This window comes from Microcaecilia unicolor, chromosome 10 (genome assembly GCF_901765095.1).
Source record: "Microcaecilia unicolor chromosome 10, aMicUni1.1, whole genome shotgun sequence".
Classification (NCBI taxonomy): domain Eukaryota; kingdom Metazoa; phylum Chordata; class Amphibia; order Gymnophiona; family Siphonopidae; genus Microcaecilia; species Microcaecilia unicolor.
Genome location: NC_044040.1, coordinates 68480349 through 68507429, shown reverse-complemented (window position 1 = coordinate 68507429; position 27081 = coordinate 68480349). Strand labels below are relative to the sequence as shown.

Here is a 27081-nt window from a genome sequence, read left to right as displayed (position 1 = left end):
CATTTTTCACAAATAAGACTTCTTCCAGACTACATGTTAATTACAACTTTTTTCAAATATGCATCATTTATAAATGCATTTTAAAGGGGAAGTTTTCAAACAACCCATCTAGTTAAAAGTCAGTGGGTGCTTCATACCTGCAAACCTTGCACCTATTTTTCAAAAATAATATATGTTTCTAATTTTTCTTTAAGAACGGAGTACTAAGTATCTACAGACTTTTAAACCTTCTTTTTGTGGGACATGAGAAGTTGTCTATAACATGTTGTTAGAAAATTCATTGTCCCTGTTTTCCACGTGATATATGTTACAACATTATTTTGTTTGTTGCAGCAAGCTGGTTGTGATCATGTGCTAAATTCCAAGGCAAGGAGAGATAAGTGCGGAGTTTGTGAAGGGGACAATTCTTCATGTAAGACTATCTCAGGCACTTTTAACAGTGCCCAGTATGGTAGGTTTTTCTCTTCCAACATTTAGAATTTCAATGTAGCTTTGGAGATCTCCAGTAACAATTTGCCTTTTTTCTAGCAGAGTTTAAAAAAGGTTTGGACGGCTTCCTAAAGGAAAAGTCCAAAGGCCATTATTAAATTGGACTTGGGGAAAATCCACTATTTCTGGGATAAGCAGTATAAAACATTTTTGTACTTTTTTGGGATCTTGCCAGGTATTTGTGACCTGGATTGGCCACTGTTGGAAACGGGATGCTGGGCTTGATGGACCTTTGGTATGACCCAGTATGGCAATACTTATGTATACTCACTTTGACTTTAATAAGCTCATTCCTTGCTATGACAGCACATGTGGAGGGGCATTTTCGATATGATGCCTAAGTCTAACTTTGGATGTTTTGTTAAAAACATCCAAAATTCCAATGGGGAATACAGCCATTTTCAAAACAAAAAACATCTATCTTTTTTTTTCGAAATTGGCTATTTGCTAGATGTTTTTGTGCTCTGTGCGTTTATCTTTTTGTTTTTTGAAAAAAACATCTAAGTGAAAAATGCACATCAAGCCATTGGGATGTAGGAGGAGCCAACATTCTTAGTAGACTGGCCACACAGACATCCCAGGAGAGCAATGGGGCACCCTAGGACTTGAAATAAATGCTCACTGTTGCACCCTTGTCTGCTAAGCCTCCCCCCAAAAAACCCACTACCCCCAACTGTACACCACTACTACTACTACTACTACTACTACTACTACTTAACATTTTTTTATGGATGAAAGGGGCACCTATATGTGGGTACAGTGGGTTTATGGTGAGTTTTGAAGGTCTCAAAGTTTCCTCCATAAGTATAATAAGTAGGGAGAGGTATGGGCATAGGTCCACCTTTCTACAGTGCACTGCATCCACCATTAGACTAATCCAGGGACCTGCATGCTGCTCTAATGGACCTGAGTATAACGTCTGATGCTGGCATAGAGAATGGTAAGTAATGTTTTTAATCATGTTTTTGGGGGTGGGAGGGGGTTAGTGACTACTGGGGGAGTAAGGGGAGGTCACCCCTGATTCCCTCCAGTGGTCATCTGGTCATTTAGGGCACATTTTTGTGACTTATTTGTTAATAAACAGGTCTAGACCACAACGTCCAACTTACAGCCCTGGATGTTTTTGTTTTGTTCCGTTATGGCAGAAAAACATCCAAATGTTAAAAACGCCCAGATCCCGCTCTTATCACACCCCTGACACGACCCCTTGAGATTTGAATGCACTTTTGACAGACTTCATAGAAAAACATCTAAAAATTGGTTTCAAAAATACTAATTTGGATGTTTTTGTTAGAAAAATGTCCAATGCAAATTTATGCCACTTTTTGGTCGTTTTTCTCTTTTGAAAATTAGCCCCATGAGCTCCAAGATTCATGGATCCTCTAATTTGGTGCTTTTAATTGCTGTACCTTATTTCTAATCAGCATACAGAATAATGAGTTATCTTGTTAATTGTGACCTACAAGTAATTCCCCCAAATTCTGTACATCACGTCTTAATTTCCATGCAGAAATCGAAGCATATTGTATAACAATGAGCGTAATTTAATTGGTTAACTAGCTAACCAGCACTGTCAATTGGATGTTAACAAGCAATTATCAGCACTAATTTGCATTAATTACGATTTACGCGCACATCTCGCTAAACTTATTCTGTAACGTGGTGCACATAAATTCCAAGTTGCACAGTTGAAAAGGGGGCGTGGTTATGGGCATGGAATGGGCATTTCTAAAATCTGTGTACATAATTATAGAATACACCTGCTCTGCACCTAATATAGGCATCAGGATTTACGCCAGGTAAACGTGACCTAAATGGACGTGGCCAAATTTGGTTGTGTGGAGAGGTGCTTGGTGTATTCTATATACCGCATGGAATTTAAGCCTATTCTATAAAATTTAGATGTACTTTAAGAGAATACACTTAGGACCGGATGGTATTCACCCTAGAGTACTGATAGAACTGAAAAATGAGCTTGCGGAGCTTCTGCTAGTGATATGCAACTTATCCTTAAAATCGAGCGTGGTACCGGAAGATTGGAGGGTGGCCAATGTAACGCCCATTTTTAAAAAAGGCTCCAGGGGAGATCCGGGAAATTATAGACCGGTGAGTCTGACGTCGGTGCCGGGGAAAATGGTAGAGGCTATTATTAAAAACAAAATTACAGAGCACATCCGAGGACATGGATTACTGAGACCGAGTCAGCACGGCTTTTGTGTAGGGAAATCTTGCCTGACCAATTTACTTCAATTCTTTGAAGGAGTAAACAAACATGTGGACAAAGGGGAGCCGGTTGATATTGTGTATCTGGATTTCCAAAAGGCGTTTGACAAGGTAACTCATGAAAGGCTACAGAGGAAATTGGAGGGTCATGGGATAGGAGGAAATGTCCTATTGTGGATTAAAAACTGGTTAAAGGATAGGAAACAGAGAGTGGGGTTAAATGGGCAGTATTCACAATGGAGAAGGGTAGTTAATGGGGTTCCTCAGGGGTCTGTGCTAGCACCGCTGCTTTTTAATATATTTATAAATGATTTAGAGATGGGAGTAACTAGCGAGGTAATTAAATTTGCTGATGACACAAAGTTATTCAAAGTTGTTAAATCGCGACAGGATTGTGAAAAATTACAAGAGGACCTTACGAGCCTGGGAGACTGGGCAGCTAAATGGCAGATGACGTTTAATGTGAGCAATTGCAAGGTGATGCATGTGGGAAAAAAGAACCCGAATTATAGCTACGTCATGCAAGGTTCCACGTTAGGAGTTACGGACCAAGAAAGGGATCTGGGTGTCGTCGTCGATAACACACTGAAACCTTCTGCTCAGTGTGCTGCTGCGGCTAGGAAAGCGAATAGAATGTTGGGTATTATTAGGAAAGGTATGGAAAACAGGTGTGAGGATGTTATAATGCCGTTGTATCGCTCCATGGTGCGACCGCACCTTGAGTATTGTGTTCAATTCTGGTCGCCGCATCTCAAGAAAGATATAGTAGAATTGGAAAAGGTGCAGTGAAGGGCGACTAAAATGATAGCGGGGATGGGACGACTTCCCTATGAAGAAAGACTAAGGAGTCTAGGGCTATTCAGCTTGGAGAAGAGACGGCTGAGGGGAGACATGATAGAGGTATATAAAATAATGAGTGGAGTGGAACAGGTGGATGTGAAGCGTCTGTTCACGCTTTCCAAAAATACTAGGACTAGGGGGCATGCGATTAAACTACAGTGTAGTAAATTTAAAACAAATCGGAGAAAATTTTTCTTCACCCAACGTGTAATTAAACTCTGGAATTCATTGCCGGAAAATGTGGTGAAGGCAGTTAGCTTGGCAGAGTTTAAAAAGGGGTTGGACGGTTTCCTAAAGGACAAGTCCATAAACCGCTACTAAACGGACTTGGAAAAATCCACAATTCCAGGAATAACATGTATAGAATGTTTGTACGTTTGGGAAGCTTGCCAGGTGCCCTTGGCCTGGATTGGCCGCTGTCGTGGACAAGATGCTGGGCTCGATGGACCCTTGGTCTTTTCCCAGTATGGCATTACTTATGTACTTATGTGTATTTTTTTACTGGGCAGATTTTTCAGGCGCCATATATAGAATCTAGCCCAATGTGAATAGTATGCCATTTATTACCTGCTTATGAGCTGCTAATTTTCCTTAGCCTACCATTCTGTTTTTTAATATTGCATTGTCAGGGTAAATCTGACCGTTATGAATCATCATCCAGCACATACGAATTTACCTGGTCCACGACTTCTATCCATTTGTACCTGCTGCCCCCAAGTGGCATACATGATCAACTCTAATTTTGCTTATGGATCAGGAACATTGTTTAACAATTCTAAAATTACAGCAAGAAGTAATATAAACATTTGGGAACTGGATTCAATTACTTGCCTTTCCAAAACCAAGCTACTGCAGTTCCAATTCTGATTTAATAGGTGTTTCTATGTCTAGAGTGTTTACAATCTAAAGGCCTGATTTACTAAGCTTTTTCCCCTTAGGAGCAGAATGAGAGAAGAGCATTGGTAAATTAGATGCTGGGGGTGGGGGGGGGGGGGGGGGAAGGGGGTCTACGGGAAGCACTAATGCACGCCTACCACAGATAAAAATGCCTTACCGTGGGGCACACTTAGGTTTCCCACAGTAATTTGGGGATTGGTGCATGCTACCCATGCACTAAAAAATTAAATTTATTTTTTTGGGGCTGGGGCGGAGAATGGGCGTGCTCTGTTCTAATCGGTTAGTGCAGCTATACTGCCTTGCCGCACGCTAAATGAAATAGGTGGTGGATGGAGCTCAAGCGTTAATGGCCACTTGCTAATGGAGAAATTTCTCCTAAATCTTCTGAAAATAGACCTAATAAGAGTAAAGATTGAACCCACTAAAGTTCTGCATAAGTGGAGATGACATTACCCAGTTGGCAATATGTTTTAGAATACTTAAAAAAAAATAATGAATTCAATTCTTTCCAGTCTATAGGTAGAAAATCAACCCAAATCCTATCCCCTGGAATTCCCTCACACTCTACATTATCAACAACCATGTCAGATAATTCAATCTCATTAGAGAATGTAGTTCTTACACTATGAATTTTAGATCAAAAAGAGTCCGCTAATTGAGAAGCGGTTAGAGTATTATCTACGCTCATTTAGGGGCCCTTTTACTAAAGGGTTGCCGCATGACAACCCAGAACTACCACCGGCCCAAGGCGGTGTCAGTGGTAGTTCCGCCCCCAGCATGTGCCATTTCCAGCACTGGTGGTAATTAGGGAAAAATATTACCGTAGGGGGTTACTGTTGGGTTAGTGCGGGATCCCTTACCGCCACCTCAATGGGTGGCAGTAAGTGCTCCCTCCAAAATCGCCGTGCAGCAAGAGCAAATTTACTGCATGGCCATTTCATTTTTTGCAATTTTCATCCGCTGTGGTAAAAGGGCCCTGGTGCGTGGCAAAAATGGCCACCGATGCTAACACAGGGTGTTATTGGGGTACTTGACACTTAGTACAAATTCTGGAAGAGATGGGTCCCAAACAAGACTAACATTAGTAAGGTATGTTTCAGGTGCAAATGTATTCCCCTTATCCTTCGATCCAAGCCTTCTGTGCCGAAATAATAGAAAGAACTAAGTACACACCCAAGTATTATAAAAATAAGGCAGTTATTTTATTTACAGTAGCAGCAAATATAATACAAGAAAGGCAGGAATGAAGACAATGCCAATCTCATTACAGAAATGACTTAGAATAAGTGCACACAAATACCTAACTAGACTCTGAAGTAGTGTAGGGGCTGGACTCAGTTTCATTAAAATGCATGTGCACGGCGCTGAAAGCAGGATAGGGCACCAGGCAATGTAAGAGCAGAACGGGATAAACACTTTAGCCAAGGCACCTTCCAGCGGCGGCAGTGGGGGGGAAGCGGGAGCGGTGGCGACGGCGGGTTGGGGGGAGCGGCGGCGGCAGAAGTGGTACCTTCCAGTGGCGGCAGGGAGTCAGAAGCGGTGGGGGGGGGGGCAGAGATGGTGGCAGGAGGGCGGCACCAGGGAGGCGGGCCAAAATATGCCCCCCCACCTTGGGCTCTGACCCCCCTCCTGTTGAAGTCTGGCTACGTCCCTGTCTCAGTCTCCTCCCTAAACCTCTGTATTGGGGTCAGGGCATATGCTGGAGCTTCTGTCTTCTTCCCCTGGCCTCTCTCCCCTGGGTCTCTCTGTTCTGTTCTCTCTCTGAGGTTATAATTTCCTCTTGTGCATTGTGGAGCCAGTCCCTCCTAGTCAGGCAGCCTACCCTTCCCACAATACACTAACTCTTTCACAACAACTCTGCAGTTCAGCCCCTGACACAGCATGTTTTAGCACCACCTGCTGCAAGATGTCTGAACTGCATCTCCCCACAAGGGAAAATCTCTAGGGACATCTGCACTGAGTCCCTCACTGCCTCACAGTACAAAGAGTCACTCTTGCTCACAAAGCTCTAATACAAAGGTACATGGCACATACAACCCGATGCAGCTTTCAGATGGCAGCATGTCCCTCAGATGGTCATTCTGGTCCAATGGGGTGGAATGTTGACACAGCAGCCCCTATCTCTGATAAGAGCCCCTTTTTATAGAGATATCACAAGCCGTAGCTATACTGCTTGTACTTTCTGTCCTAGCAATAACATCAATTCTGATAACAAACTTGTTGTCCTGAAACATTTGGAACCTTGTCTACAGTGTTCTGTCCATGTGTCAAGTTGCAGCCTCATGAAGCAACAGGCTTTATAGATGAGAAATCTGAGTTTGCATACTGTAATCAGGTTGTTAGTGCTGGCTAATGCCATGCATTTATGAATCCATATATTTTGCCATATAGGTACATACAGGACTGTAGATAGTGTATCATAGTGTTTCATAGTGCTTGTTTTGCCCCTATACAAGAGTATGCACTATGCACACATATCCCCAAATTCTATATATGGGGCCAGATTCTATATATGGTGACTAAAATCTAGGCGCATCCGATTTACATGCCTAGTGGTATTCTGTAAGCCGTGTCTACATTCAGGCACGGTTTATAGAATAGGGCATAGGCTGGGTGGACGTGCCTAGATTTAAGCGCAGCCATCAGTGAAAAGCTGGTGTAAATACCTGTGCCTAAATCTAGGCACGCTTCCCACGCTCATAGATTTGATTGATGACCACAACAAGCCCACACCCCCTTTTTGGCTACACACGCTGGAATTTACGTGTACCTCTTTTTAGAATACACCTAAAAAGAAGTGTGCATATTTTCTAATTATTGCTAGTTAATGTTGATAATTGATCATTATTTATTTATTTATTTATTTGCTGCATTTGTATCCCACATTTTCCCACCTCTTTGCAGACTCAATGTAGCTTACATTATGCCGCAATGGCGATCGCCATTATCGGCATGAGAAATGCAGAATATTATTGTGTTTAAGGTACAGAAAATGTGGTAGAAATTAGATATACATTCATTAGCCAATTATGAACAGTAATAGGCTCGTTAACTAATTGAATAGCATGCGTTAATTCCAGCGTGCTCCATATATAGGTTCTGGGGGTTGACGCACAAAATTGGGTTCCGCTCCAAGATGTGCGCCCAACTAAAACATAGGTAATAGACAATTTCAGGAGAAAAAAAAATCAATGGTAAACATTATGGCTTAGTATACTACTTACAATGTTCACACAATACACCATGAAACCTCTTAATAGACAGCATAGGGTGTAGGCAGAGGCGGAACTATAGACAGATGAGATACAGTAATAATACTTAGAGAATAAGGGGGACTAACTTAAAGGAAGTTGCACCTGAAATCAGAAAGGTGCATGAATATTATCTGAGGTAGGGTAGAAATGGATGAGCAAATCCTGATACAGTATGTGCAACCAGTGTTAGTCCTTGTGTGTGTGTGACTAACAAGTTAGATGCTTCTTCCATTAAAGGCTCTGGAGAAGAGTCAAGCTTTCACTTGCTTCCTGAAGTAGAGATAGTCTTGCACTGAGCGAAATCTTTCAGGGAGTGCATTCCAGAGTGTGAGGTGATGACAGGGGAAACCAAGGATTATTTTTTTTATCACAGCCTTCCTTGAAATGTTTTGAACTTGTGTTGTAAAAGTATTAAGGCCTCCATAAGAGAGTAAGTTGTGAGAGGACAATTTTTTTTTGAAGGGTTTCACCAGTCTTTTCATTTTTACACAAGTTTTATGGATATATTTCAGTTGCACCTGGGAATTAGACAGAAGAAATTGGGAAAACCTCAGTTGGGGGTGGTGTAGGTACAACAAATCCTGCCTGGAGGCAAATGTAAGATTAGATGATCTCTTGAGGCCCACTCACAACAGGTGAAACAATTGGGAGAAGTATGTAATCACTAGTCAAGAAAAAGTTTACCAGTTTTACCATGTTCCCATTTCTGATTCATGTTCTTCATTATATTTCAGGTTATAACCTGGTAGTGAAAATTCCTGCTGGAGCCACAAACATTGATGTACATCAGCACAGTTACTCAGGAAGACCTGAGGATGACAACTATCTTGGTAAATGTTTTCAGGGAAGCGACTCATGCCTTAACGTGGCATGGTGTCTTTTGCAGACACCAATTATTAGAAGTCTTTTAAAAACCCTCAAAAATGCAGAACCGTATTTTACACTAAACCTAGGTCACCTGACTTACAGAAGTTCTCAGGTTTACCAAGGTTTAATTTCCTCAGAAAATAATTAAAGCTCAGTTTCTGAAATACAAGTTCAATATGTGTTTTCTTCTGATGGTTATTGGAAATGGAGGTTTACAATTATGGACAATTTATGGTAAGTAACAAAAGATTTAACCTCTTTACTGACAAAATGTTTTTGGGCACCATTTATAGGATTTAGTCCAGAATGTCTTTGAAAAGAATAAAAGAAACAGCTTTGCCAAAATAAAGCATTTATTTTGAATAAAAGTAACAAGTAACATGAAAGAACAAAAATGAAGGGATATTTTGCAAATGCCAGCCATTTTACAGTGTCTACATAACAAGCAAGACATGCAGAATTTCCCTTGCATGTGATCAACCAAAGATCTTTCTCCACAGTTTTCCAGGCAGAGAGGGTGAGTATAGGATTAGGAATCCCTGAAGAACATGTGGAAAAGGGGCCTTCCTAAAATCATGTGGCTGTATATGCATGAACTTATAGGTGTGCTGTGGGAAAATGTTTATAGAGCAGACTTTATAAAGTGTGCCAGGACACACATAGAACCTGTGTGCTTTAATGCTTGTCTCAGAGCAGGTATAAATTTATGCATTTGTGTTTGTGTATTACTAGGGCAGCCTATTTTATATATAGCTGACCTCTTTCTTAGAAAGCAAAGTGCTGCACAAAAGAAAAATTTTAGGGTACTTGCTTTAAGTGGGGAAACCTACAAATAGATCAGTGAGCGAAGCATCTAAAAGAAAATTCAAGGGTCCTGGAGGATAGGGTGAAGCTGAACTCAGGGCCTGAACCAGTGTAAAAGAAATGTCAAAAGTTAAAAAGCAAAATGGTTAAAAGAGTGAACACCACAAGCCATGTTATAGACGGAAAAATACTGCCAGCAAAAAGCTGGGGTTATTTTTCTGGCCTAGAAGCATTGGGCTGCAAAGATGCATCCTGATACTCCTGGGCACATTTTAAAGGGGCTGCCCAAAGTCACAGCAGCCCTCTGATACCCCCCCCTCAAATTAAGGCCTTTTTCACTTATATGGTAACTTGACCACCTAGTATTGCAAGACTACTGCTAGGCAGGGCCGGTCTTAGGCAGAGGCGGCCGCTTAGGGCCCCGCACCTAAGGGGGCCCGTGCAGCGCGCCTCAAGTCTACCTCGCCTCTCCGACCACCGCCACTGCTCGCCTGCCCTCCATGCCCAGCGACGCGACTCTGCAGTCCTCGTTCCCCTGCTCCACCTCCCTCCAGCCGTCTGAGCCCCTCCCCCATCTGAGCCCACCCTCCCCAACCCGCCAAACGACCCTCTTCTACCACCCGACCTGCCGGCACCTCACCTGACCCAGCATTTTAAAACAATCTACAAGTGGCGGTGCCTTGCGTCTGTAAAAGAAGAAAAATCGCTTCGTCCATTGGCCGGCCTTCCCTCATGTCCCGCCCTCTGATGTAACTTCCGCAAGGGCGGGACATGAGGGAAGGCCGGCCAATGGACGAAGTGATTTTTCTTCTTTTACAGACGCGAGGCACCGCTGCTTGTAGATTGTTTTAAAATGCTGGGTCAGGTAAGCTGCCGGCAGGTCGGGTGGTAGAAGAGGGTCGTTTGGCGGGTCGGGGAGGGGGGGCTCAGACGGGAGGGGGGCTCAGGTGGCTGGAGGGAGGGGGAGCAGGGGAATGAGGAGAGTCACGTCGCTGGACATGGGGGGAGGGCAGGGGGCACAGGAGGGTCGCTGGACATGGGTGGATGGCAGGGGAGGAGGTTTCTGGACATAGGTTGAGGGCAGGGGGCACAGGAGGGTCACTGGACATGGGTGGATGGCAGGGGGGGGTTTCTGGACATAGGTTGAGGGCAGGGGGCACAGGAGGGTCGCTGGACATGGGTGGATGGCAGGGGAGGGGGTTTCTGGACATAGGTTGAGGGCAGGGGCACAGGAGGGTCGCTGGACATGGGTGGATGGCAGGGGAGGGGGTTTCTGGACATAGGTGGAGGGCAGGGGGCACAGGAGGGTTGCTGGACATGGGTGGATGGAGGAGAGAGAAGAAATGCTGGACATGGATGGAGGCGAGGGAAGAGTGAGGAAGGAGATGAGGTGAGGGAAAAGGAAGAGAGGAGAAAAAGTGCACATGGATATAGAAAATAGGCAGAAGCTCGATCCACTGGATCCAAGTCTGCGGAGGACCCAGCTTTTACTTACGGATGTAGGGCAAGAAATGAAGAAGAAAGGCGGAAAGTAAAGAAATAAATGGAAAGGAAGCCTTGGAAACGGAGTTAAGAGGACAGATAGCAGCACAATCGGTACTGAGCCAGCATGATCAGAAAAGCAAAGTCACCAGACAACAAAGGTAGAAAAAACTATTTTTTTCAGGATTTATTAATTGGAATATGTTAGTTTTTGGAAATGTGCGTCTGTGATATTTTTCATGTACGTTTCAATTTTTGTAGTATTGCTGCATGCTGAGTCTGACTTCTTGAGGTAACTTTCCAGTTCAGTATTTTGCCTTCATGTGTTTTTCAGGTGTGATCAAGGAAGGTACAGTATTCTGCTAGCGTATAGTTTGAATCCCTTTTTGTTTGTTTTTTTTCACTAGGTTGTGTACTGGTGTTTTAGAGCCAGGTGTAATTACAGTTGCCTTTCCACGCCACGCATAAGGTTGTAGCTCGTTCTGTACTTGGCATTAGTGCTGTTTATGGTTTGTTAAGGTTATGAGTGTGTTTTTGCACAAGTTTGTGTATAGTGTTTTGCAGTGGAGAGATTGTGTGTTGGCCTTACTAAGGTGGCACCAAACATCAGAAAGGGTGTAGAGCCTAAATCATGACACACTACCTCTAAAAGGGTGTTTTGTGGTTCTACATGAGAATTGTGATATTATGATCCCTTGCTAGCTTCATATTGTTGATGGTCTGCATTTTCCGTATGGCTGGTATATTGGTGTATAAGGCATTAATTGTGACAATTTGTTTTTACTTATTTTTTTTCTGTGTGTTGTCAGACAATTATGGATGACAGACAGAGTCGGAGTCTTCTTGAGTCAGAGAGCTGTGGTATATATTTTAAAACAATTTTAATACCTTGGTGGTCTATATGCTTTTATATTGTACATTATATTTCACACATCACTTTATTTTATTGTATATCTTTTCATTTCATTTTTATTTTATTGCATATATGGGTTACAGAGTAATAGGGGAATTTGAAAGTACTGAATCTTTTCTTAATATTTTTCCTTTATTCTCCTTTGTTATGAGAATTAGAACTACTAATTGTAGTGGATTTGAACTGAATAATTTCTGTGGAGGGGAGGTTTCATGATAGCATTGCGCTTATTATTTCAATCAGTTTTTTTGTACAAGTTTAGCTTCATTTGTCTTTATTTGAAATTTCATAAAAAATGTTCTAAAAATGGAATAATCTTATCAATGGGGTGGAGCTAGGGTAGGGGCGGGGCTATGGTGGGGGCGGGACTATGGTGGGGCGGGGCTAGGATGGGGCCCCACCAAATTGGTCTGCATAGGGCCCCGCACTTGCTAAGACCGGCCCTGCTGCTAGGAGTTACTGGTGCCATTTTGAACCTGGAGATGGCAAGGGCAGGAGTGACTAGGGATCGCTCCTGTCTGACCCCACGGGATGTTTGAAGGTAGGCCTGGAGAGGAACTGCAGGAGTTTGGAGGGCCTTTGCAGCTTATGGGGGGAGGGTGGCCTTCTGGGTGTGGGGTGTCATGACTTGAGAAGTGAACTTCCAAGTGGGGGGTCTTTTATTGGGGAGAGGGATCTTCCAGGTGTGTATGTGGGGGAGGGGGATACATCTATTTGGGCGGAGCCTTCCAGGGAGCCTTAATTTATGGCAGGGGTATAGGAGAGCAGCTGTGACCTTGGCCTACTACTACTTATCATTTCTATAGCACTACAAGGCATACGCAGCGCTGTACACCAAACATGAAAAAGACAGTCCCTGCTCAAAGAGCTTACAATCTAAATTGCCTAAGATGTGCCTGGGAGAATTGGACCACGGCTTTGTGGCCCAGCGCTCCCATGTCAGTAAAATAATGTTGCTTGTGAGGCTGCTCACATTGTTATTCATATACCATGGAAGTCAGTAACCTGCTACCATTGGTTGGTGATTCCCTCAGTAGTTTAATGTGTCAGTAAAAGTCTAACTTTTACCACGTCTTGATAACTTCCTCCCTTAATGAGATTGGTCAATGCCTGCTTAATTAGTGATACATCAACATTGGTAATGGGCTTTATAATAAAGCATAATATAGCCTCACTAATCACATTGTCTAAGCACCTTGTTATATAGTTACCATTTGTGCAATGTAAAATAGGAATCCTAAGCAGCAGCCCATATAAGTAATGATGAATTCTCCTGCAAACACCTAGTCATCTAAAAGAAGTTCAGATTGGGGATGAAATTAAAGTCTACTGAAGTGAAAACACATAGGCAGCCTGAATAAGAAGCAGCTAGCATTCATTGTGTCCTGGCCATGTGCAGGATTGGTATCCACTGTTTACATGTATTCCTGAAACATTTGGATTTCCTCAAACAAAAAGCCAGGAATGGAACTAAGGTTTCTGGAACCCCTTGCAACCTATACATCGGTGCCCTGCTTTTCCCTTCCCCACCCAGGCCTGCCTCCACTGCCACAAGCACCACTTCACTACCTCTTCATGTACAATGCAAGAAGGAACTCCAATGCAAGACTTGCAGACACAGTTCTTCCTGCACTAAACAGCTTAAAGCTAGCAAGAACCAAGACTCATGTACAGAAGTAATAGAATAGTAGAGTGGTATTTGTGTCAACTTTTGACACCTTTCAAATGTCAGCATCCGTTGTTGTGCTAATAGGGCTGACTGCATTGCATCAGTCCAATGTAAAGTTCTGTCTTCTAAACAATAAAGGTTGAGTTCATATTTTGGGTTAGGCATATCTGGTTAGACTTGAGTTTGGAAAGCAAATCAGGCTTTCAGTAAAATGTAACTGAATTTTTTCTAATGTGAATTGCAATCTTTGCAGTCCGAAGATCAGAATACATGTCAACGCGTGATCTCAAAATGTTAAATCCTGCAAATGTAGGAAAAGTCCTGGATGAACACTGACTCCATGATTTGTCATGTTGATGGTTTAAAATAACATTTTCTCCTCTTTCAGCATTGGCAGACAGTAAAGGAAATTTTGTCCTGAATGGAAATTTTGTTGTGAGCATGTTTAAAAGGGAAATCAATATACATGGCACCATTTTTGAATACAGTGGATCGGATTACTCTGTAGAGTGGATAAACTGCACTGATCGACTTGAGGAAGACCTTGTGTTACAGGTGTAGTTTTAATTAATTTATTTATTTAAAAAATATATAACCCGCACATTTACAACCCTGAGTGGGGAACAATGCATATTCATAATAATAAACATTTCACAAAACATACAACATAATTAAACATATAAATCGCAAGTGACTGATTCACCTGCAAATGTGCAGTACAGACTTCCCTCTCTGTCCCACCCTCGCGTCAAGACGTGATGACGTCAGAGGGTGGAACAGAGAGGGAAACAGAGTCGGACTGTCAGACGCTGCCGCTGCCACTGGAGCCTGGAAACGAACATCGCACGCATCAACCACCTCCCCCCATCCCCGCCGCCGCTCCCGCCCCCGCCCCCCTCCGTATCGGGCCCCCTGCACTGACCTGACAGCGCCTCTCACCTCCGTGTGGAAGCGCTGCAGGCAGCAGCAGAGCGATCTGCTGCCTGCAGCGCTTCCACACGGAGGTGAGAGGCGCTGTCAAGTCAGTGCAGGGGGCCCGGTACGGAGGGGGGAGGGAGCTGCAGCAAGGAGGGTAGCTGGACATGGGAGGAGGGCAGGGGGGAGAGGGCATGGTTGCTGGACATGAGGTGAGAGCAGGGCAGAGAGGAGGGTTGCTGGACATGGGGGGGAGGGCAGGGTTGGGGGAGGGGGGGAGGCCAATGGAAAGAGGAGGGTTGCTGGATATGGAGGGGAGGATCGGTGGACGGGGTGAGGCCAGGGGAGAGAGGAGGGCGGCTGGACATGGGGGATGGCAGGGGAGAGAGGATGGTTGCTGGATGGGGGGGGGAGACCAGGGGATACAGGACGGCTGCTGGACATGGGGGGAGGGCAGGGGAGAGAGCAGGGTTGCTGGACATGGATCAGGGGAGGGGAGGGCAGGGGAGAGAGGAGGTTTGCTGCACATGGAGGTGAGAATTATTACATTTTGCAAAATACAAATCTCGCCCGTTTTAACGGGCTTAACGGCTAGTCATAATATAAAACTCTAAATCTAGCATTGTCCAGGCAATACAAAATTTGCCCCTAAGAAGGGATATCAAACGCTTGCTGAAACAGTACAGTTTTTAAAAATCATCCATATTTTGTAAAGCTTGGCGCCGAACATGTAAAGAATTCCACAATCTAGGCCCTTCGATATAGACGATCGAGTTGTTGTATTTATCCAAAATGTTTTGAAGACTGAATTTGCTTTTAGTATTGATGAAATTTAAGAATTGAACTGACTATATAGTTTTCATGAAATGACTGTATTGACAGAAAGCTAGATGTATTATCTTTTATTTTTGTTTGTGCAAAGGTCTTATGTGTAGGAAACTTACACAACCCTGACGTACGTTATTCCTTCAATATCCCCGTAGAAAGTAGAAGTGGCCAGTTTTCATGGGATCCAAATGGGCCCCGACAACACTGCAGTAAAATGTGCCAAGGTAAAATTTCATTTCATTGAACTAAAATGCTGGATTTAGCTTCAGTGTTTAATAAGATTCAGGGGTCCTTTTACTAAGCTGTGATAAGTACTAACAGCTTAAAAGAACTTAACACGGGACGCACTGAGGCATCTGTTGTAACATTCAAATGTGCTACCCACACATTAACCGAGGGACTGTGTCTGGAGGCGCAGACTGGGCATATCTATGCTAATCAGTTAGCACATCAGCATTGATCTGCCCATTCCCCCCCCCCCCCCCCCCGGATTCTATAGCGTGCCTAGAGATTCTATAACAATGCGCATAACCTAACAAGCTAATGAGCACTGATAACAGCACTTAACAAGCAGTAATGAGCACTAATTGGCACTGATTAGAATTTAGTGTATTCTATATTGACGTGTGCTGAACTTCTAACACGCGCAGAAAGGGACATGATTACGGGCAGGGAAATGGGACGTTTCGTGGGTGTTCTGAAATGTATGCACCTAGTTATAGAATATGGCTCAGTGCGCCTAAGTCTACGCGCTAGGATTTATGCCATGTTTTCGTTGGTGTACATGGGTGCACGTAGATTTAGGTGCTGAAATATCAATTAAGTGTATTCTGTAATCGGCACCTAAATTTATGCACCGATTATAGTATACACTTAGTACAGATTTCAGCGCTGATTTTTAGGAGCTATATATAGAATCTCCCCCTTTGTGGTTGGAAATGAGGCTGAGATGAATAGTATGAGTCTTTACTGCCTACAAAGTAGGTGGTGTTAAGGACCCATTTGCTACTGGCCATGTACTAATAGCAAAATTAGCCCATGGCTATTAATGCCGAAAATAGAAAATTGCCATTTTACTGCAGCACTAAAAATGGCCTTAGTGCACGAGAAAGACTTGTGTAAGGGTGCAAGAAGGCCAGTTTTTAGTGCTGCTTTGCAAAAGGGCCCCTTGGCGCGCTATGGACATGGAGATGGCTACATTACAATAGGACATCATTTTTCTACATTATTTAATATGCATAGTAATTAGCTGTTTTGCATGCATTTGATGCATGCACATTGGCTAATTACTATATAGCCTGTGGCACCTAATATTAAAGGGCAGTAACATGCATTATATTACCATAATGCACCTTAATAGTAGGTGGTTAATGCATGTTCGTAAATGAGGCCCAAAATTTTCAGAAGCGTTCTTCACAGGTCCTCTCTTAACCACTGTCTCTTCTCTCTTTCTAATGCTCCTCCTTTTGCAATCCTTTCTTTCTCACAAACATGCCCCTGTCATTCTATATCTGTCACCACTCTCACCTCTTCTTCCAGTCTCCTTTCTCACACCCTTCTGTCCTTGTCCCCCAGTTCCTCTTCATTGCCCCAGCCAATACTTCTCTCATACCCTCATTTTCTCTTCACACCCAGCTGATTCCCCCCCCCCCCCCCCCAACCTTTGGTTATCGCACCCAGTCCTTTTTGCCCTCCTTTTCTTTCTAGTTACCTTGCCTCTGATTGGGCCAATAGGAGGAGGAGGAGGAGGAGGAAGAGAGTGCAGTGGGCTGTGCCATTCTCTGCAGCTGCTCAGGGTCCAGCTTACACTTTGAATTGCAAGGGTCTTTATAAAATACTACCACAAAATCCTGCAGAATTTGTGCCTACAAGGTGCGGACATTTGCACCTGCAAGGTACGAGGGAAGGGTACCCAGACGTTTTTCATTTTTGTGATTGTTTTTTTTTTTTCAGTTAGAAACGAATATTGTTAAGAGTGTGCACTATGCACACATACCCCCAGATTCTATATATGACGCAGTCCAAGATGTGCACCCAATTGTCTCACAAGACTTAAGAGGCATATTTTCAAAGCACTTTGGGAGGCTAAGTTCCATAGGTTTCTATGGAACTTTGGGAGGCTAAGTGCTTTGAAAATATGCCTCATAGTTCCAATAATTGGGCGCTAATCAGCACTAATTTGGATATGCATGTACATCTTGCTACGCGCTATTCTATAACAATGTGAGCCCAAACCCCATGGTGCGCAACTCAAAAGGGAGTGTGGCTATGGGAGGTATATGGGCGGATTAGGAGTGTTTCTAAAATTTTTCACGTGGAGGGGCATAATCGAACGGGGCGCCCAAGTTTTTATGAGGGCGTCCTCGCAGGACGGCCTTGCGAAGGGGCGGGGAAACCCATATTATCGAAATAAGATGGGCTTCCATCTTTCGTTTCGATAATACGGTCGGGGACGCCCAAATCTCAACATTTAGGTCGACCTTAGAGATGGTCGACCTGAATGTTGAGATGGCCGACCTTAGAGATGGTCGTCCCTGGTTTTCGGCCATAATGGAAACCGAGGATGCCCATCTCAAAAACTACCAAATCCAAGCCCTTTGGTTGTGGGAGAAGCCAGAATTCATAGTGCACTGGTCCCCCTGACATACCAGGACACCAACTGGGCACCCTAGGGGGCACTGCAGTGGACTTCACAAATTGCCCCCATGTACATAGCTCCCTTACCTTGTGTGCTGAACCCCCCAACCCCCCCCCCAAACCCACTACCCACCACTGTACACCACTACCATAGCCCTTACAAGTGAAAGGTGGCACCTAGATGTGGGTACAGTGGGTTTCTGGTGGGTTTTGGAGGGCTCACATTTACCACCACAAGTGTAACAGGTAGGGGGGGATGGGCCTGGGTCCACCTGCCTGAAGTGCACTGCACCCAGTAAAATTGCTCCAGGGATCTGCATACTGCTGTCGAACTGGGTATGATATTTGAGGCTGGCAAAAAATATTTTTAACAATTCTTTTTGAGAGTGGGAGGAGGTTCGTGACCACTGGGGGAGTAAGGGGAGGTCTTCCCTGATTCCCTCTGGTGGTCATCTGGTCAGTTCGGGCACCTTTTCATGGCTTGGTAGTAAGAAAAAAAGGACCAAGTAAAATCGTCCAAGTGCTCGTCAGGGACGCCCTTTTTTTTCCATTATGGATCGAGGACGCCCATGTGTTAAGCACACCCAAGACTCGCCTTCGCTAAACGTCCGACACGCCCCCGGGAACTTTGGTCGTCCCCGTGACGGAAAGCAGTTGAGGACGCCCAAAATCAGCTTTCGATTATGCCGATTTGGGTGACCCTGAGAGAAGGACGCCCATCTCCCGATTTGTGTCAAAAGATGGGCGCCCTTCTCTTTCGAAAATAAGCCTGATAGTGTTATAGAATACTGGAGATATGCACCCAAATTGGACATTAGGAATTACACCTGGTTTCAGCAAGTGTAAGTTTTGGCACCTAAATTTGGGTGCCAAAGTCAGCACTCAGTTATTCTATTATGGCGCTTATCTTTGAGTGCCTAGTATGGCTCGTAATGTCATTAAATTGAGCAATCAGATTAGGCGTGTGCCAAATTTGTGCATGTAATTTTTATAGAATTCGGGGGAGTGTGCACTGTTTCATGATAATATGCACATGTTTGAACCAGTACTTATACACAAACCATTGCACATACTTGGAAAAAGTATACACTGCTATAAGAAAAGTGCACACTATGGGCCAAATTCTATATATGGCGCCTACAAAATCCGTGTGGTAAACATTTCCACCTAAGCGAATTTTATAAACGGTGCCTAGATTTAGACATGGTATATAGAATATGCTTAGTTGGTATTCAAGTTCTAAAACTAGGCGCACCCATTTACACCAACGAAAAAGTGGCGTAAATCCCTGCGCATAGATTTGTGCACACTGGTCCATATTCTATATCTATGCATGTAAATTTTATAATGTCCATGAAACACCTATTTCCATACCTATAGCCACACACCTTTTGAACTGCATGCATTAGAATTTAGGAGCAGTTTATTACAGAATACGCTTAGCGAGTTGTTCATGTAAATTCTAATTATTGACAATTAGTGCTCACTATTGCTTGTTAAGTGCTGTTATCAACGCAAATTAGCTTGTTAAGCCAATTACATTATGCACGTTGTTATAGAATATGCATGGATTTTGGCGCGGATTTCTAGGCGCGTTATATAGAATCTGGCAGTATGTGCACATAATCCACATTCTTATTGGTGACTGATATTTGTTTAAAATGACTGCCCGTCCCTACAAGGTACACATGTATGCATGTATTTTATAAAGTGGGCATGTAAATTGCAACTCTGCCCCTGCTGAACCTAAATTCCTCCCATGAGCACCTGTACTCACAAATGTGTGAATACTTGCCCCACGTGTTCTTTGATGTATGACCTAATTTATAAAGAGCTTTTACATGAGTAAATCAGCACTTCATATGCAAAAAATATTCATAAAATCTTCAAGTCCAAGGAAAATAAATCAGGAAACGAAACCCTACGCACAAGAGAGTGAAAAATCAAGGAAGTGGAGGTGGACCAAAGGAGACCACCAGCAAATGATGAGATGTCAAATGGTCTTCCTCATATCTTTAAACCACTTCACAAATCAAGTATCTTGATATTTGAATCGGAATCCCTAATGTCTCCAGGTCAACTTCTTAAGATTACCCTGTAACATACCCTACAACTTAAGAGGGAAAAGTATGTTTGGTGCCCTCAGTTATCACCATATTTAGGGCTTCCACTCACTTTAACTGTCTGCAGCTCTCTCTTACATGAAAGAACTTTATAAAATCCACTGTATCACGTTTTTGCTAATTTTTCTCCCCTTTTTATTATATTATGTCATTATCAGCCATATTACTGAATTGCAAAACTGCAATGAATAGATTTATTAGTGATCAATGGTTTCAGTGATCCTGAAACTAAGTATGTTATCGCATAGTTTCATGCCCTTGCAAATGAGGTGGTATTCTGTCCTAAACCTTCAGAAGTATGGTGGGGTTTCGTAATGGAATATATATCCAGTGCTTTTTTTGTAGAAAAAAAGGTGCCGGTACTCATTATGGGCGGGGTCACCACATATGGCTCCACCCCTATGATAGCCACACCCACATTAACCACACCCCCTATACCAGCCATGGCGCATATAAACAGACATCATTGAAAATATTATAGTACTATAGCAGAAAAAAATAACGTGATTTTTTTTCATGATAAATAAACTCTGTAAGCTCTTACAGCTCCAGTATACCCAGTTCAAAATAAGACAGCCAATGTAAATTCTCAAATTGGACATATTACAAACACTAAAATGAAAATAAAATGATTTTTTTCTACCTTTGTTGTCTGGTGACTGTTTTTCTTTCCATATTGGTCCCAGTCTGTGATTCTGCTTTCCTTTGTTTTCGCTTAACTCTTCTGTGCCATTTGTCATTTTTGTCTCCTTTTTCTTTGCTTTCTTCAATATTTTTCAGGCTCTCTCTCTGTCCAGATTTAATTCATTCTTACTATCCATTCTTTAATTTCCTTCATCTACCTGTGGCTTTTCATCTTTTCCTCACCCTTGTTCTCCCCATGCCCCTTCCTCTTATTCTCCAGTCTTTCTCTATTCCCCTTTTCCATCCAGCAGCTCTGCTTTCTCTCCCCATCCTTCCAGTGTCTCCCCTATTTCTTTCTGCATTCTTCCATCCAGCGTCTTCCCTCTTTCTCTCCCCATCCTTCCGTTTTCCCTCTCTCTCTCCCCATCCTTCCATCTGTTTTCCCCCCTCTCTCTCCCCATCCTTCCATCTGTTTTCCCTCTCTCTCCCCATCCTTCCATCTGTTTTTCCCTCTCTCCCCAATCCTTCCATCTGTGTTTTCCCTCTCTCTCCCCATTCTTCCATCTGTTTTTCCCCTCTCTCCCCAATCCTTCCCTCTGTTGGTTTCCCTCTTTCCCCAATCCTTCCCTCTGTTGGTTTCCCTCTTTCCCTCTCTCCCCAATCCTTCCCTCTGTGGTTTCCCTCTCTTCCCAATTCTTCCCTCTGTTGGTTTCCCTCTCTCCCCAATCCTTCCCTCTGTTGGTTTCCCTCTTTCTCTCTCTCCCCAATCCTTCCCTCTGTTGGTTTCCCTCTTTCCCTCTCTCCCCAATCCTTCCCTCTGTTGGTTTCCCTCTTTCCCTCTCTCCCCAATCCTTCCCTCTGTTGGTTTCCCTCTTTCCCTCTCTCCCCAATCCTTCCCTCTGTTGGTTTCCCTCTTTCCCCAATCCTTCCCTCTGTTGGTTTCCCTCTTTCCCTCTCTCCCCAATCCTTCCCTCTGTTGGTTTCCCTCTTTCCCTCTCTCCCCAATCCTTCCCTCTGTTGGTTTCCCTCTCTCCCCAATCCTTCCCTCTGTTGGTTTCCCTCTTTCCCTCTCTCCCCAATCCTTCCCTCTGTTGGTTTCCCTCTTTCCCTCTCTCCCCAATCCTTCCCTCTGTTGGTTTCCCTCTTTCCCCAATCCTTCCCTCTGTTGGTTTCCCTCTTTCCCTCTCTCCCCAATCCTTCCCTCTGTTGGTTTCCCTCTTTCCCTCTCTCCCCAATCCTTCCCTCTGTTGGTTTCCCTCTCTCCCCAATCCTTCCCTCTGTTGGTTTTCCTCTTTCCCTCTCTCCCCAATCCTTCCCTCTGTTGGTTTCCCTCTTTCCCTCTCTCCCCAATCCTTCCCTCTGTTGGTTTCCCTCTCTCCCCAATCCTTCCCTCTGTTGGTTTTCCTCTTTCCCTCTCTCCCCAATCCTTCCCTCTGTTGGTTTCCCTCTTTCCCTCTCTCCCCAATCCTTCCCTCTGTTGGTTTCCCTCTTTCCCCAATCCTTCCCTCTGTTGGTTTCCCTCTTTCCCTCTCTCCCCAATCCTTCCCTCTGTTGGTTTCCCTCTTTCCCTCTCTCCCCAATCCTTCCCTCTGTTGGTTTCCCTCTTTCCCTCTCTCCCCAATCCTTCCCTCTGTTGGTTTCCCTCTTTCTCTCTCTCCCCACTCCTTCCCTCTGTTGGTTTCCCTCTTTCCCTCTCTCCCCAATCCTTCCCTCTGTTGGTTTCCCTCTTTCCCTCTCTCCCCAATCCTTCCCTCTGTTGGTTCCCTCTTTCCCTCTCTCCCCAATCCTTCCCTCTGTTGGTTTCCCTCTTTCCCTCTCTCCCCAATCCTTCCCTCTGTTGGTTTCCCTCTTTCTCTCTCTCCCCAATCCTTCCCTCTGTTGGTTTCCCTCTTTCCCTCTCTCCCCAATCCTTCCCTCTGTTGGTTTCCCTCTTTCCCCAATCCTTCCCTCTGTTGGTTTCCCTCTTTCCCTCTCTCCCCAATCCTTCCCTCTGTTGGTTTCCCTCTTTCCCTCTCTCCCCAATCCTTCCCTCTGTTGGTTTCCCTCTTTCTCTCTCTCCCCACTCCTTCCCTCTGTTGGTTTCCCTCTTTCCCTCTCTCCCCAATCCTTCCCTCTGTTGGTTTCCCTCTTTCCCTCTCTCCCCAATCCTTCCCTCTGTTGGTTTCCCTCTTTCCCCAATCCTTCCCTCTGTTGGTTTCCCTCTTTCCCTCTCTCCCCAATCCTTCCCTCTGTTGGTTTCCCTCTTTCCCTCTCTCCCCAATCCTTCCCTCTGTTGGTTTCCCTCTTTCTCTCTCTCCCCACTCCTTCCCTCTGTTGGTTTCCCTCTTTCCCTCTCTCCCCAATCCTTCCCTCTGTTGGTTTCCCTCTTTCCCTCTCTCCCCAATCCTTCCCTCTGTTGGTTCCCTCTTTCCCTCTCTCCCCAATCCTTCCCTCTGTTGGTTTCCCTCTTTCCCTCTCTCCCCAATCCTTCCCTCTGTTGGTTTCCCTCTTTCTCTCTCTCCCCAATCCTTCCCTCTGTTGGTTTCCCTCTTTCTCTCCCCAATCCTTCCCCTCCCCACCCCCGCGACACTCCGGGCGAGTCCTGCACTTATTTTTTTTTTAAAGACTCAGAACGTGCGAACGATGCAGCCGGCAGCGACTGAAAGAGGCTGTCTGGGCTGGCGTCTGCGTCGGAGCTTCCCTCACCCTCTGCGAGTCCCGCCTTTGTTGTTACAACTTCTTGTTTCGCGGGACTCGCAGAGGGTGAGGGAAGCTCCGACGCAGACGCCAGCCCAGACAGCCTCTTTCAGTCGCTGCCGGCTGCATCGTTCGCGCGTTCTGAGTCTTAAAAAAAAAAAAACTAAGTGCAGGACTCGCCCGGAGTGTCGCGGGGGGGGGGGGGGAGGGGGGGCGGGCAAAAAAAGGTGCCGGTACGCCGTACCGTTGCGTACCGGCACAAAAAAAGCACTGTATATATCTATTTAGTGAATTCAGGATATGGTTCTTTTTACCATGTAGGAAGCTAGCTTGATGAATACAAGCATTTAAACACTCAGCTTCACATTTATTTTAGAAGTATTTGACAAAAAATATATATAAAGTACTGCAGTTTTCCATTCTGTTTTTCTAGGTGTTCGTAGACAGAAAGTCATATGTGTGCGGAAAAGCGATCACTTGATTGTGTCCGATCAAAGATGTGAACACTTACCTCGCCCATCAATACAAGCAGAGCACTGCAATACACAGTGTGAATTAAGGTAAAATAGAACCAGAAATTATCAGGAATTTCAGATCGCAACTGTTGGGTTTTCTTCATAAACTGACCATTTTAAATTGATTTTTACAATAAAAGTCCTAGTTTTGCTTTATAGGCAGTATATCCAGGGCTGCCGGGAGACAAAGGTGGGCCCAGGGCAAACAATCTTCAGGGCCCTGCCGCTTCTCCCCCCCCCCCCCCCCCCCCCACTGCACCCCTTGCCCCCCTCCCACAGCAGCAAATGAGAGTGCTCTGCTAGCTATAGGTCCTTCTTCTTGTCGTGTCCCACATCCTGTGAAGTAACTTCCTGTTTCCGCATAGGCAGGATGTGGCAGGAAACTAGGACCTGTGGCCAGCAAAGCAGTCTCTTTTGATCGCCGGCACCGGGCCCTCCTTGGAGGTCGGTCCCGGGGAATCTTGCCCCTCCCCTGCCCCCCTTCTTAGCAGCCCTGAGAATATCAAGTTTAATACACATAAATATAAATATAAACCTTCTGTATGGGTTCTGATTGTAGATAATATGGCTTCTTTAAGATGATGCTTACCTGTATGAGCTCCAGCACCCTTGCATTCAGATGACCTTTGTTCTCTGAAACAAAAGGGCCAGAACCTCAAACTACAGTGAATGAAAACTTGGTTAGTAGAAGATAGGAATAGATGTAGGGCTTATTATAGAGAACATCTGAAAGCCATTGTGGCAGCTAAAAGACCTTTTTTTAGGGAATATTGTAGAAATGCCTGCAAAGATTTATTTACAAATATGGATTAATACTCTAGCTTCTTTCTTCTGAGAATTACTTACAATGGTCAGTGGATTGTTGCAATATATTTGCCACCCATTTCGGTGCGAAATTTCAGAAGCTATGCACTTGTTTATATCACATGTTTCTTCTGATTCTGTGGATAATTGGAAACCAGATTATGCTTCTGTTAATAATCATGTAGATGATGTATAGGTAAATGATTGAACATTATTTTCTTTTTTTTCATTACCCAATGTAGATATAATGGCAAAAATATAGTAATTCCCATTATTCAACTGGAGAAATTTGTTTGGTTTGTATTAGCCGGAATGTTAATAGATCACTCACATCTATTATTTTTTTCACCATATTGTAAGCATACAATTAATTATTCATTCTATTTTTAAAAAGTCATTATTATCTGTGGCGAATGCTGGAAAATGTTAACTAGTTTCTTATATTCCCTTTATAGGAAACTAATTTCAAAAGTTGTTGTCTACAAGTTAATGGACTTTTTGGTTGTAAATAACCTTTGGGATCCCCTGCAACTGGATTTTCATGGTGGCGGTGGGCAGGGGCGTAGCTACGTGGGGCCACGGAGGCATGGGCCTCAACAGATTACGCCCTGGCCCACTCTACATTTGACCCCTGCCATTGCTTCCTGCCCCCCTGCCCCACCAGGTACCTTGTTTGCTGGCAGGGGTCCCCAAACCCCGCCAGCCGAAGAGTTTTCTTCAGCGCCGGTCGACTCCGGCGCCTCCGTTGTGGGATCATCTGTTTCTGATGCCTTACGTCCTGCACCGTGCATGTAGCCCTAATCAGGACTTAAGGTGTCAGAAACAGATGATCCCACAACGAAGGCGCTGGAGTCGACTGGCTGAAGAAGACTCTTCGCCTGGCAGGGATTGGGGACCCCTGCCAGCAAACAAGGTACCTGATGCGGCAGCGGGGGGTGGGCAGCAGCGGGGTGGGGGGTTGCGGTTGTGGCGGCAGTCCAAAGTGGCTGGCGGGCGGGTTGCGGTGGCGGGGGGGTCGGGATGGGGGGAGGTGACTAAACAGTGCCCCCCCCCCACCTCGGGCTCTGGACCCCCCTCCTGCCGAGATCTGGCTACACCCCTGGTGGTGGGATGGGGTAATAGTATCAAGTCCTCTCTGTTAGCCCTTCTGGATGATATAGTAGAACTGCTGAATTTGACTGTGACCTTTGACACTGTGGATCATGGAATTTTGTTCTACCAATCGCATGTCTAGGATGTTAAAAATATATCCCCCCTAATATTCCTGTGGTAGTCAGCTAGAGGTCACAGCTTCCATTTTAAATCTGGAGCTGCCATGGGCAGAAGTGACTGGGGATTGCTCCTGTATGGACTACCCTATACCTTCAGGAAAGCCTTAGGCTAGTCCCTGGGGGTAGAGGGCTAAAGGGAAGTAGAAGGTGTCCTCAGAAGAGGGCCTGATCTTGGGGGAAGCTTAGGGATTGGACTTGATCTTGGAGGGGGTGGTCTTGGGGAGGAAAGTAATTCTGGATATTTTTTATTTATCTCCTGATATTTAGCCCGCTGCCTAGTTAGCTAACTGGATGGAGAGCTGAATATCATTGCTCTCCCCGATTCTGCCTTGATTCCACCCCTGGACGAACCCCGTATTAAATGAATAGTGCCTCAGCAGTTATAGACAATATTCACAGCGCTATCTGGTTAACTAATGCTGAATATTATCAGACAGCCAGCTCAGCAGGATTTAACTGGCAGGAACCTCTCCTCCTGGTTAAATACTGCTGAATATCTACTCCATAGGCTTTAAATGACTTCATTCTTCTCTTTCAAATAGGACCAAACGGTAGCAGTGGGATATATCTGCTCCAATCCCCAGAGATCTATATTGTTTCTGCTACTTTTTAACATAGTTGTATATGTCTTTCTAAAACACCAAACAAATCCTGCAAAAGTTGCACCTAGATTGAAGATGTGGACATTTTAATGAGCAGCAATTCCATAAATTTGTGCGTCAGTCTATTACCAATTTTATAAAGGCATTTTGGTGCCAAGATTCTGTTATAGAATGCTGGTAGAAGCTGGCACTGGCATGCCCATCATGAGGCAAGTCCTCTTATGCCATGTCAATGGCAGCTGTAAGTTGATGCATCTAGGTGCGCCAAGTGATTTACGTAATTTATAGTATTCTATAAACTGCATGCGTACCTTGGAGAAATGCCCATGGTATGCCTATGCTCTGCCTATATGTATGCCCTCCCTATGGCACGTGGGCGCTACCTTATAGAATTGCAGCTAGTGCACATAGGCACCTGTCAATTAATGGCACCTTTGACATGCCTACCTCTAGGTGCCACTTTATAGAATTGCCCCTATGTATGCTTGAGAACAGGTGTAAATATATGCATGTACAATTTGCACAGAAGTCATAACTCTACCTATGCTCCACCCAAACTTTACCCCTGAGCAGAGGGCAGTGGTGAATTTAGGGTAGGTGCATTGTGTATGCACCACCTGTCAGACCCGCCCCCCCCCCCCCCTTCAC

At 44.5% G+C, this 27081-nt stretch overlaps 1 protein-coding gene across 1 annotated transcript in view; it reads left to right on the top strand.

The window, feature by feature from the left end:
• The window catches only part of ADAMTS20 (ADAM metallopeptidase with thrombospondin type 1 motif 20), a 294657-nt gene that overhangs the window by 141630 nt on the left and 125946 nt on the right, over nucleotides 1-27081 (top strand). Inside the window, exons 15-19 of the mRNA XM_030215611.1 lie at nucleotides 334-451; nucleotides 8438-8533; nucleotides 13827-13993; nucleotides 15276-15405; nucleotides 23675-23801. Of these exons, the coding sequence (XP_030071471.1) occupies nucleotides 334-451; nucleotides 8438-8533; nucleotides 13827-13993; nucleotides 15276-15405; nucleotides 23675-23801 (638 nt within the window). The remainder of the gene's footprint in view (nucleotides 1-333; nucleotides 452-8437; nucleotides 8534-13826; nucleotides 13994-15275; nucleotides 15406-23674; nucleotides 23802-27081) is intronic.